This window comes from Poecilia reticulata, linkage group LG12, assembly GCF_000633615.1.
Source record: "Poecilia reticulata strain Guanapo linkage group LG12, Guppy_female_1.0+MT, whole genome shotgun sequence".
Lineage (NCBI taxonomy): Eukaryota > Metazoa > Chordata > Actinopteri > Cyprinodontiformes > Poeciliidae > Poecilia > Poecilia reticulata.
Window position 1 is genome coordinate 21,336,898 of NC_024342.1, and position 20,270 is coordinate 21,357,167.

At 42.6% G+C, this 20,270-nt stretch overlaps 2 protein-coding genes across 2 annotated transcripts; one reads left to right on the forward strand and one right to left on the reverse strand.

The window, feature by feature from the left end:
• Positions 1-169: 169 nt before the first annotated feature.
• taf1c (TATA-box binding protein associated factor, RNA polymerase I subunit C) lies at positions 170-9,938 on the forward strand. Its single transcript, XM_008424568.2, has 16 exons — positions 170-531; positions 1,270-1,381; positions 1,559-1,608; positions 2,269-2,367; positions 2,438-2,505; positions 3,312-3,547; positions 3,754-3,876; positions 3,945-4,062; positions 4,799-4,870; positions 4,949-5,090; positions 5,629-5,757; positions 5,831-6,005; positions 6,855-6,992; positions 7,066-7,348; positions 7,622-8,378; positions 9,192-9,938. Exons 1-16 carry the CDS (start codon positions 415-417, stop codon positions 9,336-9,338), a joined length of 2,766 nt encoding a protein of 921 aa, XP_008422790.1. The 5' UTR covers positions 170-414; the 3' UTR covers positions 9,339-9,938.
• Positions 9,939-11,081: 1,143 nt separating this feature from the next.
• On the reverse strand, positions 11,082-19,178 carry ccng2 (cyclin G2). The gene is made up of 8 exons (XM_008424569.2): positions 18,795-19,178; positions 16,738-16,876; positions 16,525-16,662; positions 15,849-16,099; positions 14,908-14,986; positions 14,720-14,818; positions 14,076-14,275; positions 11,082-11,856 (listed from the first exon to the last, which is right to left on the reverse strand). The coding sequence occupies exons 2-8, from the start codon at positions 16,840-16,842 to the stop codon at positions 11,736-11,738; spliced, it is 993 nt and encodes a 330-aa protein (XP_008422791.1). The 5' UTR covers positions 16,843-16,876; positions 18,795-19,178; the 3' UTR covers positions 11,082-11,735.
• Positions 19,179-20,270: the final 1,092 nt, after the last annotated feature.

Here is a 20,270-nt window from a genome sequence, read left to right on the forward strand (position 1 = left end):
CTTTGGTTTATTATTATTATTATTATTATTATTATTATTATTATTATTATTATTATTATTATTATTATTATTATTATTATTATTATGTGTGTTTGGCATAAATGGTATTTTTTGTTGTTTTATTTTTGTAGTTTTCTCCAAGAAACCGGAAGTGGTTGCTGTTGTCTTCTCTTGACTTCCGCTCAACCTACCGGAGCAACAACACGTGTTGTTTAGCGACTCGCAGTGAAAGTTTCTGATTATTTAACTTCATTTATGTCTCTTTTTACCACTCTGTAGTTTTTTCCACATCCTAGTTTAGGATAAACTGACGTCTCATCGAAGCCAGCTGCTGTCGGGACAGTTCAACGTGTCTGGACTTGTTCCGGCACTCAGGCACATGGACAGGGACGCAGATAACCCAGGACAGCGATAATGGACTTCCAGTTTCCTCAGCAACTTTTCCCCTCGTTTTACAGCTGCGAACCGCCGAACCGGGTCCAGAGACACAGCGCTGGAGGATGGGGCTGCTACGGCGGAGTCTTGGCGCAGGTGGGGGGGTTTTCTGAGCTCACCTGTCGAAGTTTGTTTCACAAAATTCAGCTGAATAATGTTCAGTATGTAAACAAATCTGAGTTAAATACGATGCTGCGTTCACTGACGTCCGGAAAGCGCATTAAGACTATTTAAAAGTACGTATTTTAGGTTTAATAAACACCGAATCGATAGTTCTTGCGTATTACAAATTCGACAATCATTTATTGTAGTAATCGATTATTCTGACGATTAATCGTATAAAAATGCCACATTCTATAGACGTTTTAATATAACCTCGTAATTTTTTAATACAACTTAGAAATATATTGCAACTGTAAATAAATAAATTCGTTTCTTTAAATATGAAAATAAATATTTTATTATTTGTTTACTAGAAATTCTTCAGAGAATCTGAACTGGGTGAAGCTAGTTTTGGCTTCAGCCTCTTCACAGACAGATGTTTTCTATCAGACAGATGTTGTACATGTTCTGGTTTAATTACTGCTCTGAATATGTTGTTTTAAGCTAATGGTCTTTCTTTGAGTCTGTTAATGATTAATTGATTAGTAAAGTAGCTGTCAATAATCAGTCATGATTAATTGATTTCCTCCTAGATTAATCAATTTTTTCAACCTCACATTACACCTGTGGCGCAGTGCATTCTGGGTGATTTGCTGTATTAGTTTTCCTCCAGGTGTTTTGTGAGGTGAGGAGGTTGAGTTTGATGATGACCTGATGCGGCTCTGGTTCCAGGGCGGCACCGGCTCTGTCTCCAGCTGGGCGTTCAGGTCCAAACGGCAGGTTGGAGGGGAGCTCTGGCGCCAGATGGAGCCGGTTCCGGTTCCCCTGCTGTCCCCCAGGAAAGGTGAGCCGGTTCTGATCCAGAAAACATCCCGAGTCGGCGCTCCGTTGGTTTTATCTCCCATCATCTCTTCGTGAAGCATTTATGTTTATTGATCTCTAATTAAGGCGTAGAGCCGTAATAAACTTATATTTTTTGCTTTTTCCCAGTTTTCCTGATGCTTCTGTGTTTTTCCTGCAGCGTTCCAGGAACTCGTGACGCCTCCTGACCCGCTGGACGTCTTAACACATGTGAGGAACATTTTAATAAACCGATCAGATATTAGCAGCCAATTTCAGCTGATAATGATCTAAACTACCACTGAGCGATTATGTCTAAATGACAGAAACCTGCATGTTGATCAGGCTACAAGATGTCTGGTTAATATGAGAACATCGTCATAATATTAGCAGAGAAGAGACACATATCCTGCTGCTCATAATAATTTAATGCTGATGTGTTAAAAGATAAAATATTTACTTATTTGTAAAACTTATTCCAAAGATTTCCAACATTCCTCACTTTAATTTTTTTGTTATTTGGAGTTTTCATAAAATTCCTTCTTTATCCTCCTTACAGCACATTATTTAGATTTTATTTAAATCTTAGCTTGGTGCTAATGCCATGCAGCGGACCTGAATCCAAAAGGCCAAATAAATAGAAGATGACAAACAAGATGGCCGCCCCGGCTGCCTTCAGGTTGAACTGGAAAGAATTTTTCAAAAACCAAAAATTTGATCGATCCATAAAATGAAAGTATTTGAATGTGACAGTAGAATTGGTGCCTTCAGTTAAAGATCCGAGTGGATTAAGTGGAAAATTTCAGTTTTCTGGAGAATTTCTCTGCTCATTTCTAAAATAAACCAAAAAAAAAAAAGAATCAGAGAGTAAAGAAATGCTCCTTCGTCCAGATGCAGAACTTCTTCACGGATCACGGCCCGGACGCCTTCGGGTGCATGAGCGAGATCCTGGGGGAAAACTTCTACTTCCAGAAAGCCAAGGGGAAGACGGTGAGTCCGGCCCGACCTGCTGCCGACGCCTCAGATTAGAGCCTCAGATTAATCTGCTGCTGTTCTGCAGAAATATCGTCAGGGTTCGGTCAACATGTGGAGGACGAAGAGCTTCGTCGACCAGCTGAAGTTCAACATGTAAGCAGAAAACCAACTGGATCGAAACAAAACTAGAGAGAATCTGAAAAAACAGAAGAACTTTGATTTGTTAGAAGAAAAACCTAATTAGACACGGTGAAAAGTAAATGTTCTGAAATGAACCGATCTGAAAATGTATATTACTGCTTTATCCATTGCTTACCGATATTTTTGTTCAAAAATAATCAATTCCAATTTGGTTAGTGCCAATATATTGTGTATCCCAACTTATAAAACTTGCCGAGTAAAAAAGGGGGCGGAGCTTGTGCTGATTTAGCCAATCAGAGGTTAAAGACTCTGATTTAGCCAATCAGAGGCTGGTCTCTTTAGTCAGCCTATTAAAAAATTAAACTAAATACTTAAAGTTTAAAATAAGTTTAATTATACATTTGTATTTATTTAGTTTGGAAAAGATCATAAATAGGAAATTTCAAATTAAGTTATTATTTTAATCTACTTGGAAAATAAGAATCAGAAATATTCATGATGTATTTGGTGTTAAAGCTTTAGGTTTATGTTGGGATTTTATTTTCCACCCATCTGATGTCTTTCCTATACGAATGAACCGATTTGAACATTTGGGCCGATACCTGTTCTGATATTTTTATACCTTTCGTGGCTAATAACTCACATTTACTGATAATGAAATTTTCTCCCAACTGCAATTAAAGAATGTTAAAGTAGAAAATTATTTTATTAGGGGAGAAAAAGTCAGGCACAATAAAAATATTAATCTATTAATAACCAGACTTTCTAATTTTTTTAGAAAATTTCATCCTGATCTGTGGTTTTGTTTCGGCCTCCAGGTGTCCCATGTCGTACCGGTCCCGGTCTCTGGACCGGTACTCCAGCCTGCTGTGGGACGTGGTCCACGACGTTCCTCCGGACCTGCTGGGCTCGCTGCTGTACGAGGAGCTGACCGAGCAGAGGGACCGCATGCAGTTCTCAGAGGCGGCCACCGGGGGCGCCCTGGCCTTCGTCCCGTTCTCACAGAGCGATGGCTGCCTGCTGTACCCCGGGGGCCCGGGGATGGACCGCCTGAGTATCCTGCTATGGTCCTTTAGGTCAAAGGTCAGGTCTTATTCGAGCTTTGAGATGGTTAAAAAAGACACGTTGTTGCCATGGTTACACATCACAGGTGTCCAGAAGGAAGGTAAAAAAAAATCAGTTGCATAGAATCCAAAACCAGAGGGAATGATGGTCAAACAAACTGGAACCAGAAGCATTGTTCTTAACGCAGTACCCCAGACTTCCACAGGGTGGCGCTGGAGCGCGACGGCTCCGCCTGCGTGGACACCGGCCAGAAGCCGGTCAGCTTCCAGCTGAAGGGTCCGGTCCGACAGATCAGCTGCGGCTCGTGCTTCGGCGACAGTACGGCGCTTTCCGGAAGGATTCCCGATGCTCCTGGGATCAGCTGATGGTTTCCTGTCGCCCTGCAGGCTGTGTCGCCGTGCGCTCCGACCACGTCTGTGGAGTCTGGGGGATGGGGGACCAGAACGAGCCGCACCTGCTGCAGGTGGTCGGCACCGAAGCTGCTGCCAGCTGCATCAACGTCAGGTAGGGTCAGCACCAGGTAGGGTCAATGCCAGGTAGGGTCAGCATTAGGTAGGGTCAATGCCAGGTAGGGTCAGCATTAGGTAGGGTCAATGCCAGGTAGGGTCAGCATTAGGTAGGGTCAGCACCTGGTTGGGTCAGCATTAGGTTGGGTCAGCATTAGGTTGGGTCACCGCCAGGTAGGGTCAGCGCCAGGTAGGGTCAGCACCAGGGTAGGGTCAGCACCACATAGGGTCAGCACCAGGGTAGGGTCAGCACCAGGTGGGGTCAGAGAACGAACCAATAGACACATGATCAGTATCAGTAGAAAAGACGGCGGACAGAAAATTCAATATGTAGAATATTCACTGAAGTTTGATTCAGAACCGCACTGCATTCTGGGAGACGTAGGCAGAGGAAAGAGTTTAGCTGCTGAACTTCTAGCTAAGCATCAACTAACTCACTCACTTTTCAGTTAACCTAGAAACCCACTCACTCTTTGGTTGCCTGGCAACTCACTCACTCTGGTTGCCTAGCAACAACCTGCTAGCTTGCGCAGCAGCAGTTTCCAGTTTTCCCACTTTGCCTCATAGCTGCTTAAAAAAAATAAAACACCAAGGTGCGAACTGAAGGTCACATCAGCAGCATTTCAGATATTTAAAATAAAAACACTAATCAATAATGATTGATGCTTTTATGGAAAGTTTATCAGCCGTAGCGTCCGGCCCGGAAGCCGACCTCCTTCTGTTTGTTTCCTCAGTCCGCACATTCTGGGCGAAGTTCTGGTGGCGAGTGAGAGCGGAGCGGCGAGCCTGTGGACGGTCGGCAGAGGGTGAGGAACGGGCCGACCTGCGGGTTTGGTCCAAACGCCACAGAGTCACAGACTCCCCTGCTTTCCCCCCCCCGTCAGGATGCAGAAGGTCCGAACGGAGGAGAGCAACCTGTACTTCAACGCCAAGTCGTCGTGGCGATGGTGCGAATTCTCCGCCCACCCGCGAGTGATGCTGTACGCCGACCGGACGGGGGTGGAGCTCACTGACTTCAGGCTGAAGGTGGGGGAAGTTAGCGCTGGATTCACGAAAAGATTCCCGATTCTCGTTTAAACGTCCCAACGTCGATTTTAAAAAAGTAAAACCAATCGGCCGTGTTGTCGCCATGGAGACGGTACAGGGGCGTAAATCAACACAACAAAGAGGAAATGGCAGAAATTCAACCGACTTCGTGTTTAAGGACATTTTGACGTTTTCTGCGTTTCCAATGTTCGTAAAATTGTTCAAATTGAGATGATGAAAATGACACATTTTGATTTAGGATGAAGTGGGTTTGTCAGCTGTACTGAAATAACTTTAACACGGTAATGGAAAAGATGAGTCACATGATCAACAAGCGGACGTTGCTACTGGCAGAAACGAAGAAGACGACGACGACAGGAAGTGGTTGGATGTTGATGCTGCTGCCTGGTTTTTAATGACTTATCGATTATGTTTCTTATTCACCTGAATCACGGCGGTGATGCTCAGCATTATCAGAACATCGACGCAGTTTGGGTCACATTCCTCTGGGCGTGATTCGCTGCTCTCTCTCCTCCAGCTGGAGTCGCACCCGCGTCACACTCTGTTCCGGATCAGCAGCACCTCAGACTGCCAGAGGGGAGAGCGCCTCCTGCTGGTCAGATTCCTGGGAGACGTTCACCCCTTTCACCACCTCCTCACCACGCAGGTGAGTCTCTCGGTTCCTCCGTTTCGCCTCGGCGCTCCAGACGAATCTGGACTTCCTGTCTGTCCCTGCGCAGCACTCGGCCTACGTCATGGACGAGCGCTTCCCCTGCGTCCCCATGCTGAAGTGGGACCACATGATGGAGGCTCCGCCCCTTTTCTGCCACGTGGCTCCGGGCTCCGCGTCAGGAACCACGAAGGTTCTGCTCGGGTCGCAGTCGTCCCAGGAGATCACGCTGCTGCAGTACTCTGGTGAGTCAGCAGGGGGCAGCAACAGCCAAAGGTCCTGCTGCTTTTTCAAGGTTTTGGAAACTCTGTTTTCCAGGCTCATTTTCAATTTCCTAAATTATACATTTAATTTTAAAATCTTTTTCTTTCATTCTGGTTGTTTAGTTTTAATTTATTTTCAGGATCTTCATTTTCAGATACTTTACAGAAACATTTAGTTGCTTTTGCTTCGTCCTCCCTGTTGGGTATTTTCTTCTTTTTTCTTGTTTTCTTTATTTTTTCTGTATTTTCAGTATATTTTTAAAAATTGTTGTTTTCTTAATTATCTTTAAAGAATACAATTGTTTTGTCCTTGCAGCATGTTTTTCCTTTAACATATTTTTTTTTTATTTTATGTTTAATTTATTCATTAAAAATATTTTTTGTTTTGTCTGTTAGGTTTTTTGTTGAGTAAATTCATTTGTGCTAACTGTTCTAAATTTTTATTTTCAGTATTTTCTTTCTTTTATTTTATGTTTTTTATCGTTTTTATAAAAATAAAAAAATCTTTTGGTCTTCTTTTTTCTTTGATCTTCAATTTCTGTTTTTTTTTTTTTACTTTTAATTTTTTGTAAATTTTAAATAATTATTTTCTTTTGTCCTTGCTGTTTGTCTTTCCTCTATTTAATTTAATTTCCTTGTTTTTTTCTTATTTTCTTTATCTCTGTATAGTTTTTTTGGTTTATTTATTTTTTCCTCCCTGTTTAATTATTTCTGACTGTTTCTGCAAAAAACTGTTTAGTTTTGTGCTAAAATCGTCCCACATGTCAGATCTGTGTGTCGCTCACCGTGTTTAGAACCAGCAACAAACATTTTACATTTCTCCTCCTCCAGGTGGCGCCGTGGAGGCGTGCTGCAGCCACGGTTCTCCTCAGGCTCTGCTCAGACCCAGAGACAGTCTGGCTCTGCTCCCGGTCCAGTTGCCCCACCGGCAGCAGACCGCCGCCCACAGACTGGCTTCCCCAGCTGCAGGTCAGCGCCGCCTCCAGCAGAGGGCGCCAGCGCCGAGTCGCCCACCTTTAACAGATTTACTTCACGTTTCCAGGCCTGACGTGTCTCCAGAGGACGTCCGTCTCCACGGCGACCATGATTGTCCTCCAGCTGACGGCAGCGGGAGACATCTTCTACCAGGTCCTGGAGCGGGACGATGGAAAACCCGGAACGCCGGAGACCGGAGCGCCAGAGACCGGAACGCCGGACACTGAAGTTCGCTTCCCGGTGCTAGCCGCGGAAACGTCCAGCGACGAGGATGTTGTCATGCCAACGCAGGCTCCCAACGCTCGCACGTTTGTCCCGGAAACGCCCGACAGGAACCAGAGTTCGGATCGGTACGCCCGATAAATGAAAACAAACTCAATCATTTTGTTTTGCATGATTTGCCGTTTTTCTCTTTATACCGAAAACTGGATGAAAAAAGTTTCCAGTTTGGTGTTTTGGTCTCAACTAACTTCTTATTTTGAAGGTTTTCAGAGACTTTGATTCATTTTATTTGTTGTTTTGTTCATTTCAGCTAAACGTTAGAACTTAAAGTTGATTGATCTTTGGATGTGTTCCTGATCTCAGACCATCATGATAACCAGCAGCGTTTGTTTTCCTGCCAGGCCTCCAGATCGGATCCCGGCGTTAGTCGCCGTTGGTAACGGAGCGGATTGGTCGGCTCGCTCGGCGCTGAGCAGCGCCACGCGTCACACCTGGAGGCGCTGGCTGCAGAAGCTGATGAGACAGGAGGGGAAACCCGAAGCTCCGCCGCGCCTCGTGGTCCGAACCGATGGTCTGCTGAGCGTGCCGGAGCCGGACGCCGCCGGACGCCACCTGCAGGGGGCGCAGCAGCAGGACCTGCAGCGCTGCATGCGGACGCGGTCGCTGCTGCACAGCGACCTGGAGCCGGTTCCGGTGCCGCCAGCGGTGGACGCCGAGGCGTGGCACGACCTGCTGAGCAACCGGCTGACGACGGCGTGGAGCGGCGGCCAGGAGGCGTGGCTGGACTGGTGGCAGGAGGAGCGCGGCGCGAACCGGGCCATGAAGAGGGAGGCGCTGCGGAGGAGGAGGAGGAGGGAGAAGGAGGCGCAGCGCGCGTCGGGGCGCCACCTGCAGCTGAGCGGCAGCTTCACCTCCTCCGTCAGCTACCAGACGGACCTGGACGACTTCTCCGGCTGGTCCTCGGGAACCAGCGGCCCGCTGTCCGACAGCCAGCGGAGCAGGCCTCTGGGCCACCTGGCCTACTTCCTGGAGGATCAGGACGACTCGCCGCCGCCGGACCGTCTGGATCCGCCCTGCAGAACTCCAGAGCCTCAAGCAGCCAATCAGAGGAGCAGGAATCTGGCCGACCAATCACTGAGCTCCATCTGGGAAACACAGGTGGGAATGGTGATGCTGCCACCACCAGGTTCCAGAGGGGCGGGTTACTTTACACACGTTGGGCAAAAACATCTGTTCGTCCATGTATGTGATCAGTTTGGCATCTAATTATCACCAATAATTAATCAATCTTTACTTCATGTCGTCCAAATTTAAATATCTGAAATAAACATAAACTGCTTTTATAAGCATCTTCACACCACAACAATTAATCGTGATTAATCAATTATTCAAACAATCTTCAACTAATTTAGTAATTGATTAATCGTTATCTGGAGTTGAAAGGCTTTGCTGGAAGAACAACGAACTTAAAGCAGGAATGAAGTTAAAACCAACAAAATGATCAACTAATCAACAAATGATGAAGATTTCACTAAGGAAATGCTGTTACTGCATTTTGGGGAACACATTTGTTTTAAAAATTATTTGTTTATTTTAAAGATTTGCATTTTTAATATTGTCTGAAAGAAATCCAGAAATGATCATTTATTTTATTCAGTTAATCGATTAATCGTCCAACTAATCGATAGAATAATAAAGGACTAAATCAACCCATTCATGAGTTTCCACCAGAGTGGATGGAAGCAGCTAGAAGTCTCACTTTTCTTTGTGTTAGCTTCTAGCTAGCAGTCTGTTTCTGTCATTGATTGATTGATTGATCGATCGTGTTTATATCTGAGCTGGTTAGCGTAGCGCACAGCGGATGTTTTCCAGAAATTACCTGAAATCCTGCAGGGACGCGTTTTTGTCCAATCAGGAGAATTACTGGTTGGACCACACTGTGACATCACTTCCTGTCTCTTGTTTCCTCAGGATGATCCTCCTCTTCATCCCACCCCCTCCTCTTCCTCTCAGCTGCCCAGCTTTCCGTCTCTGACGCCCTCCAGGGCGTCGCAGAGCCAGCGGGGGGCGCTGCAGGCGTCCCAGCCCAAGAAGAAGAAATCCCGGATGGGATTCTGATCCCAGGATTGGACTGTTGTGACTCTGTTGGTGGAACAGGAAGCAGGAAGTGACCCGGCGGAGGAGACGGAGCGGCCCGGCTGGTAGGACTCTGTGGTTGTTTTGTGACAGAAACTGTAAACGTGGATTTAAATGTCGTTTTAATTCAAAACAACAACAAAATATTTGCACAGAGAAGCAGAAAGACGTTTTATAACCTGGCTGGTTTTCTCCAGGGTTTTCTAAAAAATAAAATAAAATAAAATAAAATTGAGCGTGAAGAACCATCCCGCCTCCAGACTCCGAGTTCGTCTCTCCAGATCCTGAAATCAAACTTTTCTGAACAGAAACGGCTTTTAAATCTCAGATGGACGATAAGCTGCTGAGTCGATCGTTTCAGAAAACGTTTAAATCTCAACTTTGGTGAAAGAATTAGTTGTTCTGGCTGGTTGCTATGGCAACATAAATGCATCACTGTGATGAATTCTGGTCGACTGCTCATAAACTAACCTGAGCTCAACATAAAGAAATAATCTTTACTGTAAAACCAATTTTTCAAACAAAACTTTTTATTTTTTTATTTTATTATTTTCAAAATAATAAATCAATTTCAAACGACAATCTTGTTATTTTGAGATTATTGAACTCGACGGCGTCTTCATCTCCGCGTTGAGATTTGATTTGAAAACGTTACGCAGCATTAATCGGTCGTCAAACTAGAGCTGAAACGATTAATCGTGATTAATCAACTGTTCAATCAACCAATTTAATCATTGATTAATCATTAACCAGAGTATTTGCTGAGAGAACAACACACCTAAAGCGGAAACTAAGCCAAAATTCAAAATTCTAATAAAAATATTTTGCATTTAAGATGGAAATAATCCTCATTTTAAGCTCCTTTCGCCATTATAAATCCAAATGGTTTATTATTCACTCAAGGAATGTTATATTGTTACGTTTTTAGCAGTAATATTTGTTTTCTTATTAAAGAACTGAACGACTTACGTTGTGTATTTATAATGTGTAAAATGAAGACTTTGCAGAAGGTGCCAATTATTCAAAATATTAGCTTCTCATTTTCCAAAAACGATTAAAATCTTATTTTATCAAGAAAATGAAGACACTTGCCACAAAAAGAGCTAAATTTTGTATTAACTCCTTAAAATTATGATAAAAGTTCCGCAACAAAACAAACTGGGGTCTTAAAATGATGAAACTAGATTTATTTCAGAATAAAATAATTGACTCTTTCAGGTCATTGATTTTAAAAACTTTTAGTTTTCTGATGATTTTGTTTCTGAATGCTGAAATCAAACTGGTGACACCAAATTAGAGCTACAATAAATGCCATAATGATCGATTAATCAAATATTAAATCGATTAATCAAATAATCTGATGAATAAAAAATGTTCATTATGATTTTTTTCATTTAACCCCTAAGCTTTTTATTTTTTTCCACTCAATATACATTAAAAGATGCTAATTAAATAATTCAGCTCCGTTTAAATAAGAAAATAAAAATATTTTGCCCAAACTGCAATAAACAGATTTTTTTTTTCCCCTCCAGATTTAAAATCTGAAGAATTAAGAAAATTTAACTGGCATTTTAAAAATGTTTAATCTGTAAAAAGTTATTTTGGTGTGAATTCTCTCCTTTCCTCATGGAGGATCTTATTCAGCTAAAAATAAAAAACAGCAGGCAGTGGATTAAAAATAGCGCCTTTTTTTATAACGTTTTTCTTTTTCAGGACATGTGACAAAAACAGAATAAATAACTCACTATCTACAGAACTATTAACAGATTTTTTTGTACACATTTACAGTTTTACAGGTTTTTCTATAAACATTTTTCACTTTTTTTGACACATTCTGCATTATTTAGTCTGAAACAACATCCTCACCTTCAAACTGAGCTAAGCTACGTCATAGCAGGTTCACACGTCCACATGTACGCTAAACACACGTCCACCTTCTAACACATGTCAAAACAAAAACTGTGCAAATTAAAGTTGGAAACAGAAAAAGTAGCAGCAGCAGCTTTCTCTGGATTTACTGTTTTCAGATGATATTTGGGATTAAACACAAACAAACGACTCGATCTGCTGCTTCAACCTCCTGCGCTCCAGAAAAACAGTCGCATGTTAATAACAGTCAAAAGAAAGACAGACATTCTGTGGGACAAACGCGACACGTTTTGGCAAATAGTCTTTGTTGGAGCCTGTTCTGCTGACTCAGAGTTTCTCCAGAACTGACCAGGAAGTCGTTGCATCCTGGAATGTGACGCCGCTACAAGCTAAAGCTAGCAGCTGCCAGAGGTTTGTGCGCCGCTCCGCCGGCGGCAGAGCGTTAAACGAAGATGGCAGGAAGTGAAGGGGACGGAGAGGAGGAGGACGGGGAGAGGGGGGGCGGAGCCTTCAGGCGGCGAGGTACTGACGACGCAGGTGCAGCGGAAAGAAGGGGCCTTCGGCGTCGCTGCCCAGGGAGCTGCAGAGAGACTCGTCTCCTGAGCTCATCACGTCTTCACCAGAGTCCTCACTGTGGACGAGAAGGCGGGAAAAATTTAACACCTCTAGATACAACCACAACCTAACTTCTCTCAACATTTGATTTAGGGATGAAATGATTAATCACGATTAATCGTTTATTTAAATATCGTTAACTAGTTTACTTATCGGTTGTTTGGGGGGAAAAAAGCCATTTGCTGAAAGAACAACACACTCAAAGCACAAATTTAGCCAAAAAAAAATCTTCTGTCCGTATTTTCTACCCAGAATTCATTTGGTTCAAATTCAGTTATTAATCCAAGACATAACACATCAGTAGACTGTATATTTTATGCTGCCGATGTCACAAATAATCAAGATTCACTAAAGGAAGGGCGTGTTGTTGCATTTTAGGCCATAAAATGTTTTTTTTTAATTTAAATTAGGACTTTGTGTATTTTTTATGTTTTTGTAATATTTTATAAAAAAAAGATGAAGCAGTTAAATGAAAACATTTTTTTTAAATAAATAAATCCCAATAACATGTGGAAAGCTCAACCTTTTCTGCTCGACTTAACATTAAAACAGTTGAGCTGGTTAATGATTATTGTTGGATTAACAGATTAATTAGGTGCAGAAGGTGCTAATTAACGAGATCTTTTTGTTGTTGACACAGGATTTCAACCAGGTGAAGTTGAAGCTGCTTCTGAAGGAGTTAAAACATAATTACATTTTTTATATTAAATGCAAAATGTCTTTGCACAGTTTTGGTGTGTTGTTCTGTGAAATTGCTTATTTTTGTGTCCGTATAATCCAGTTAACGATTAATCAACTAGTGAATTGGTTAACAATTATTTCAACGAATGATTAATCACGATTAATCGTTTCAGCCCTTTAGTTATTTTGAAATCATAGCCAGGATTTAGCAACATGAGATCAACATATAACCTAAATTGCTTCGTTTTTCACCACAAATTATATTTCAAACTAAATATTGAAGTTCTCTGCTAACAATCTAAAGGAAGGTCAGGTTTATCCTTCCTCTGCTTAGATAAAAACTCCAGATTTTCAGGTTTTCTGAAAACCAGGAAGTGGAGCAGAATGTGGACCAACGTGTTTTCATTTAAAACAAAAGCTGAGCATGAAGCCGGATCTGCAGGAGAAACAACAGATCAGCTGGTTAAACTTCGACACTCTGAGCTCCTTCGGGTTTCTTCCTCTTATCTCAGAGTTACATAAACCGTGAGCCCCCCCCCCCCCCCCACCCCCCCCTGCTGATTGTGAGGTAATAAAACCGTCTGAGGACGTGACCAGATGCGGCGCCGCGTTGTGACACATCAGAAAGCCGAGTGTTGCTGCACGACTTTGTTTCCTCAGAGATTTTCATTCCTGTAAATATGACGCGATTTGATGTGAGGGAACGACTTTTACTGACTAATGCTGATGGAAAACGGGGCGTTGCCTTGGAGACGCTCCGGGGGCGTGGCCGCCTCCCTTTCAGGTGAAACACCTGGGAAGCTTTCTGAGGCGAGTTGCTGTTGCAACGCGTCGCTGGAACATTTAACTCATAGCTTTTATTTTGATTCCAGTTTCAGGGTGTGTTTGTTTCAGGTCTGTTGGCACATTATTATTTTAATAATCCGAGTAATCTACCAATTATTCTGACGATTAATCGATTATTCATCAATTAATCACATTAAAAACAAGAAAACTAGAAACGTATAAAAGAGAAAAGGCCAGTTAATAAACAAATCAGTTCCTTTTTAACAGGAATACAAGTTAAAATATAAAACAGAATTTTAAAGTGCAAAAACTGATTAACCTTTAAAAATGATAATTTATATTGAGGTTATTAGTAAACATTGAACTTTATATTCCCTTCATTTAAGCGTGAAGATTTTTCACCTAATTTCATAAATGAGGTATTTTTCTTATTTATTATTTTTTCACGTCATTCTTCTCAAACAACGAGCGACGACATGGAAAGATATTCAACAAAAAGTTAAAAACGGGGGAAACGACACTAAAAACCAGCAGAGAGAAATAAATAAACGTAGTTTACTTCGGGCTAACTAACCGGGCTTTTTCGGTTCCGACACGTTGGATTTTTTTTGTAGGACCGATTCAAGCTTCGATATTTACGCACCAAACCGTCTCCCTCACAGCTGCTGCCGGCGCCGAGCGTTCATGAGGCTGACGGTGTTCCCACCGTCCGGGTGGAGCTCGGCGCCGGCGGTGGACCGGTTCACAGTGATCCCTGGGCTCCCTCACCTCTCGCTCTCGTCCCAGCAGCCCTCTGGGATGGTGGGCAGCTCCGGGACGCTGCGGTGGCTGTGCAGGTTCTGCGCGGTCCGCCGGGACACGATCCACTGCAGCTTCCGGTGGTTGGGCTTGCTGCACTTGGGCGAGGCGTAGTCCGACAGGCAGCGGGCCACCCGCTCGCTCCACCGCTGCAGCTCCGCGTCGGGAATCTGAAACCCAGACAGCGGGTGAAACGGCCGGTCAGAACCGAGGCTTTCCTGAAGAGCTGTGAACGGAAACGGGCCGTTTTGTTCGGGTCGGCAGGTTAAAACCCGACCTGCAGCTCAGAGCCTGCAGGCGGAATTCAGGGAATTCCAGAGACAGAAAGTTTCTCCGTGTTCCAGGAAAGCGAGCTCTGCGGCTCCGTGTGCCGCCAGCCAGTTTCACTTTAACGTCACATAAACATCATTTACGGCTGCAGAAAACCATCACATCATGTTCTGTAACGTTTCCTGACTGATCTGACAACAATAAATCCTCCAGTTTCACTAACAGATGAACTACAAGACGATCGATTAGGAATAATAAACCCAGGATGTTCTGATATAAACACAAGAACACATCAGGAGGAACGACCCGGTCAGATCCGGTCAGATCCGGTTTCCTGGACGTACCTTCAGGTGTCTCTGGATGTGGAAGGCGATCTCCAGCATGTCGTCTGACTGGATGCTCTTCATCTCCTGCCTGAGGAGAGCCAGGGCCAGGACGGACGGCTGCAGGGACAGACAGACAGACGGGCCGGATCAGAACCTCGGTGCGGTCAGACCCACAGGGGCTCGGCGGGACCGACGGCTCATCCTACCTTTGCTTCGGAGAAGGAGATCCGGCACAGACAGGCTTTCAGCTGAGCTTCCAGCTTCTCCAGACTCAGCGTCTCCTTCCTGTTCACAACCAAACCACATCAGAGTCACGACTTTCTGCACATCTGGCATCTCAAGATGCTCAAACCTTCAACCACATGAGGAAAACAACTGATGTTGTTCTAATGAGCCTTCAGCATTTTACAGGTTAAAATATTCACTAGAATTTAAAGTTTGGTCTCCCTGAATGTGTTCTTCCATTATATTATCCAGAAAATGGTCTCAGAGCAACAGTTCTGTCATTTAATCATAATAACTCCAGAAACATTCGTTACCATAACAGATCTAAACCTGGTGATGTTCCTCACAGCTGATCCGACTTTTGGAGGCGAAATTCATGAAATAAACCGACTGCAGAAGAAATCTGGACATTTTTATGCTTCTTCTCAGGTCAACAAGCTGACGGTGTAAATCCGGCTGGAGCTGAACTTTGTGTTCGACCTCTGCAGACTGGAAGCAGCCGCGTTGCGTAAGCGGCTGCAGACGGCTGAACGACCGGCCTTATCGGCGCCGGCTGCCCTGCTTTACCCTCAAACAGGGAGCAGCTCTGACCCGAACCCGGCACTGATGAGGCTTTTATGGAGGCTGTAGCTGATTCTGACTTAGTTGTTTCTTTATCTGCATGTTTCAACGCATTTCTAAATATTGCAGAAAAACGCTTTAGTGATTAAATGAAAAATCTGCAGTATGCGACCATTTTCCCATTTGATTAATTGACAGAATAACGATTAATCATCAGAATAACTGATTAATCGTTAGAATAATCGATTAATCGTCAGAATAACGATTAATCATCAGAATAGCTTGTTAATCATCAGAATAACGGATTAATCTGCAGAATAGCTGTTGCCTGAAACGGTTGCGATTGCAGCCTGCGACTCACCTGTAGGTGGCGTGCGTGAGCGTGATCTGGTGGTACAGCTGCAGGAAGGTTAAGGCGGTCACGGCTTTGGATTTGAAGCGCAGCTTCTCGGCGACGATCTTCTCCATGCGGCTGAGGTCGGACACGGTGAAGCGGCACTGGCCGATGCGGATGAGCTCGTCGGCCGGCGTCTGGTCGCACTCCGCCTCCGTCACTCTGGCCGCCAGGTGGAGGCAGCTGAGGCTGACGCAGGACAGGTGTTTGGGCTGGACCTGGAGAACATTCAGAAAAATCTTTCACACGTCGATGGAAGAACTTTACACAGATTTCACCATTAGCCACTAATTCAAGATGGCCGCCATGGTTGTCAAGGAAAACAAATTTTTGTACTAAATTTGAGAATATTTCACAGATTATCATCTTGTGTTTCCTTTTTTGACACTTTTCAAAATGGCCGCCATGGTTGTAGTGAAAAATCTGAACTAAACTCAGCCGTAGTTATTGCAAGTGGTGGGCACAGCTAGCCAAAAACTTTGCTATGCTAATCATAAACATAAAATTTAAAAAATGGCCGTCACCCTGAAATTCAAGTGGCTAATATGAAAAACACACGACCAGAGGAGTTAGCATGCTAATGCTTGTATCCACAGTTTAAAGATTTTCCCAGTAATTTTCTGGACTGGGCGGTCGGTCGTACCCTCATCATGGCCAGGAATCTGTCCAGCAGGCTGACGGCCTGGACGAAGCTCTGGGTGCTGTAGCCGAAGAAGCTGGTCAGGCTCCACAGATCCTCCACGGTCACATCCCGGCTCCTGGCTGTGATCTGGCCGCCGCTCTGGGGGGCAAAGGCAGTTTAGAGCATCTCACAGCAGAGTTTCTCTGGACTTTACCGGACGGACGCGTTTCTCACCTGCTGGGCAGAAACGATGAGGTTCAGACCCGTCTCTCTGGGCAGAAAGTTGGCCTCCTGCTCATAATTCACCCTCAGCTCCTTCATCAGCCGCACGGCATCCATGTTCACGGTTTGTTTTCCCACCACAGTTCAGACACTGCAAGGAAAAGAGAAGGTCATTTAACCTTTAGCGTAGCCTAGCATAGTAGCTTCCCTGTAGCTACTGTAAAAAGCTAAAAAGAGTCCCATTCATCGTTTGGTTTATCATGACAATTTTAATTCATCGGTCATGATAAATCCTAAATAGTGATGTTAAAAAGAAGTCAAAACTATCTGTATTTTTTTTTTTGTTCTAAAAAAGTGTTAATAAATTTGAAAATATGATTAAATGTTGTTACTGTTTGCGGTTTATTGGTACTAATCACACTGTGTGAATGTTGTTTTAAAAAAGTGTACTACAATAGGAATGTTTTTCTACAACAGTATTTGTATTTGTGGGGCTATAACTGCTGTAACACAGTCACAGCCGTATTAGCTAAAAAAAATAGTAATACTTAGGTTTTATTGTCACTTTAATTGATTTTACAATAGTACCAGAGAATATGCTGTTTAAAATGTAAGTCCATATCGCCATACAATGACGCTGTGATCCATAATTTGTGATTTCCCCTGCATTCATTATGTAAAACTGAATTCCTAAAAACAAAAAAAGCACTCCGCACTTTTCAGATCTCCAATCGTAAACTATTTCTGACCTCCTAGTAAGGCTTCAGGTTCGGGTAGAACCCGGTTTGTGTTCCGGGGCTGTGCTGTGATGTAACCCTGCCACTGATCGGCCTCTTGGCCCCGGCAGGGAGCCCGAACCCGGCCCACTTCCCCCAGCTGGAGCTGGGCTCCGGTGTCAGGTTTCCCTCGGTAGACGCCTCTCAGTTTGACCCACAAACAGAAATCTGCATTTTTTCAGACGTTTCCCCCTGTAGTTTAACCAGAAAACCCGAACCGGCCGGGTTTGGGTCGTTAAAGTGGACCGTTACCGTCGAACTGAGCTCGAACCGTTTGTTTGCGTTTTTAAATCCTGTGGTCGGAGCGGGGGGAGGGGAACCGCTTCTAACACACATATCCACATCCACGCACTTCTAAAACAGCCACATTCACACATTTTAGTTCATTATCGGAACATTTAACAGAAATCTGACAGAAAATGTGGGAAAAATATCCTTTAATATTTGGAAACTGGAGAATGTATGTCAAGATTCCAGATGGAGGACGCCGAAGTTGGCTTCCGGTTCGGTCACGTAAACATACAAAGTAAAAAGGAGAATTTCACTCTTTTTCATAAAGATTTAAGATCTACTGGCTTCAAATTCAGGAAAATTAGATCTTTTAAGTTATATTCTTGACTAATAACAGATCAAGTTGTTCTGTGGTTGTCCAGGAAACCTTCATTATTTAATTTTCCACAAAAAGTAGAAAAAATTGCATCATAATTTAATGTTGCACAGGTCTGTGTTAAATGTATTTAACTGCAAAATAATAGAGATTATATTAAGAGGAATTTAGTGTTCAAAATTAATTTATTATTTTTGCATTTCACGCGCAGAACAAAGGTTTCACAGGTTATAAATTGTATTTAAATTAAGGAACATAACTTCAATTTAAAGCAGATTAAAAGTGTTAAACTCTGAGGCTGGATGTGGTTTACAGAGAAAATAAAACTGAAGCTGGGTTTATGTTTGATTATTTACCAACACAACGAAGATGTAAAAAAAATATAGATATAAAATGCTCCAGATTTGTAAAACGCTGCGGAATAGTCCTTTACCGAGGCTCTGAATCGGAAACCATCTTCGTCGCCTCTCCGGAGTTATTTTCGGTTGTAGGAATAACAGCATAACTACAGCTTGGTAACGTTTGAACAGCATTAATATATTTATATTATCGGTAAAATGTCTGTAGCTAAAAGACGGTTGTTGGCCATCTATTCTTCCTGTGGTTTAAAACCGAATATTATCCCGTAACAACTTGGTGTCAGGACGAGTTAAAAGCTGGAAAACACTTTAAAATAGTTCTCCTACCTGTTATTTCTGGTTAAAGCCACATATCTGTCGTCTGTTGTCGTTTATTCCTTCCAGCCTTCTCTCCTCTTTTCTACTCCTCCTTTCTCTTTCCTCTCTTTTGTTGATGTTCAGACAAGCCCCGCCCACATGTCCTAGCAAAACCGCAACAACCAATCACAGCCTTGGTTGACGTTAGCAACCGCCTCATTTTAAGGGCTAATCGCATAAATTAACGGTTGCAACGAACATTTTACTAAGATTTTTCACTTTAGTTCGATCTAATATATCCATATGTTTCCTCTAGGTGTATCATCTGTTGAGGAATATTAAGAGTGACAGAAATCTAACAGCTCTTCGGCTAGACGCACCCACTGTGACTGACCTTTCCATTAGCCAATCAGCAACCGGCCACTTGTTGTTTTCAAATAGTCCGCCCAAAATTCGACATTCTGATTGGTCTAGGGAAATAAATGCTCCTGACGTACTCAGGACATTACGTAGTTGTATTTGACAGCTTTTTAACAACTGTTATTAACCAAACTGGGTATTAATCTCAAAAACAACTTCTGTAATCAGCTGAGACACTTATTGACTTCTTTCGGGCTCTGATAAAGCTGACTTATGTAAAAATAGGTAATTAGTTTATGTTTAAAATGTCAGAAGAGCCTTTCAAGCTAATTAAAGTGAAACACACCCCATTTAATTCAGTTCAATTTGAAATACTTTAATAATCTCAGATAGAAATTGAGTTTTTGAGTCACATTTAATTTCCCAATGAGATAAATAAAGTAGAAGTTGATATCTGTGGGTAGGAAACATCTGTAGATGTTTGTGTTACAGCAATTCTGAAGAAGTCTATCAATTTACTACCAAAATATTCCGAAATACTTAAATAAAACGTTAAATACAACACAAAGTATTTGTTTATGTATAACAAATACTTTATAATTATAGACCCACATCTATCTAGAGGTTTTACTGAACTAAATCAGCTGGTAGTTAAATATAGGAAGCATTTTGAAAGAAATCCTGTTTTTATAACTGAGAATAAATTTGTGCGATTGAGTCCAAATGAATATGAAAACGAAATGTCGGTTTTGATACAGCAAACATGCAACATCTTTTTTTAAAGTTTTGGGTGAATGGCATGTTTCCTATAAAAAAAATAAATAAACTAACAAATGAAAAACTAATAAAGAAAATAACTGAACTCTTTTGTTTGATTTCATTGTTTTTATTATTATTTTACTTTTGACTGTTTTTGTTCCACAAATGTTATGGAACAAATAAAAAGTACTTTTCCACCATGCTAACCCGCGTACATAAATGTACATATTTGCTCTTTTTATCTGCTCTCTATATTTAGTGTGTGTGCGCTGTGAGCGTGTGAAACAGAAGGTAAAATCTGTATTTGTACAAATGTAACGCCTTATTTACAGTGGCATCGTTACATAACAATGAACTACAAACAGAAGGTGCGATTGTTTCTCGCGT

Bases quoted from the DNA above. Each gene is read 5' to 3' on its own strand.
- taf1c (XM_008424568.2), top strand. From the start codon at position 415: ATGGACTTCCAGTTTCCTCAGCAACTTTTCCCCTCGTTTTACAGCTGC. The intron at 6,993-7,065 runs GTCAGCGCCGCC...TCACGTTTCCAG, and splicing joins ACTGGCTTCCCCAGCTGCAG to GCCTGACGTGTCTCCAGAGG. The intron at 8,379-9,191 runs GTGGGAATGGTG...TTGTTTCCTCAG, and splicing joins GCTCCATCTGGGAAACACAG to GATGATCCTCCTCTTCATCC.
- ccng2 (XM_008424569.2), bottom strand. From the start codon at position 16,842: ATGGATGCCGTGCGGCTGATGAAGGAGCTGAGGGTGAATTATGAGCAG. The intron at 16,663-16,737 runs GTGAGAAACGCG...TTTGCCCCCCAG, and splicing joins TCATCGTTTCTGCCCAGCAG to AGCGGCGGCCAGATCACAGC. The intron at 11,857-14,075 runs GTGAGGGAGCCC...TCTCGTCCACAG, and splicing joins TGCTGGGACGAGAGCGAGAG to TGAGGACTCTGGTGAAGACG.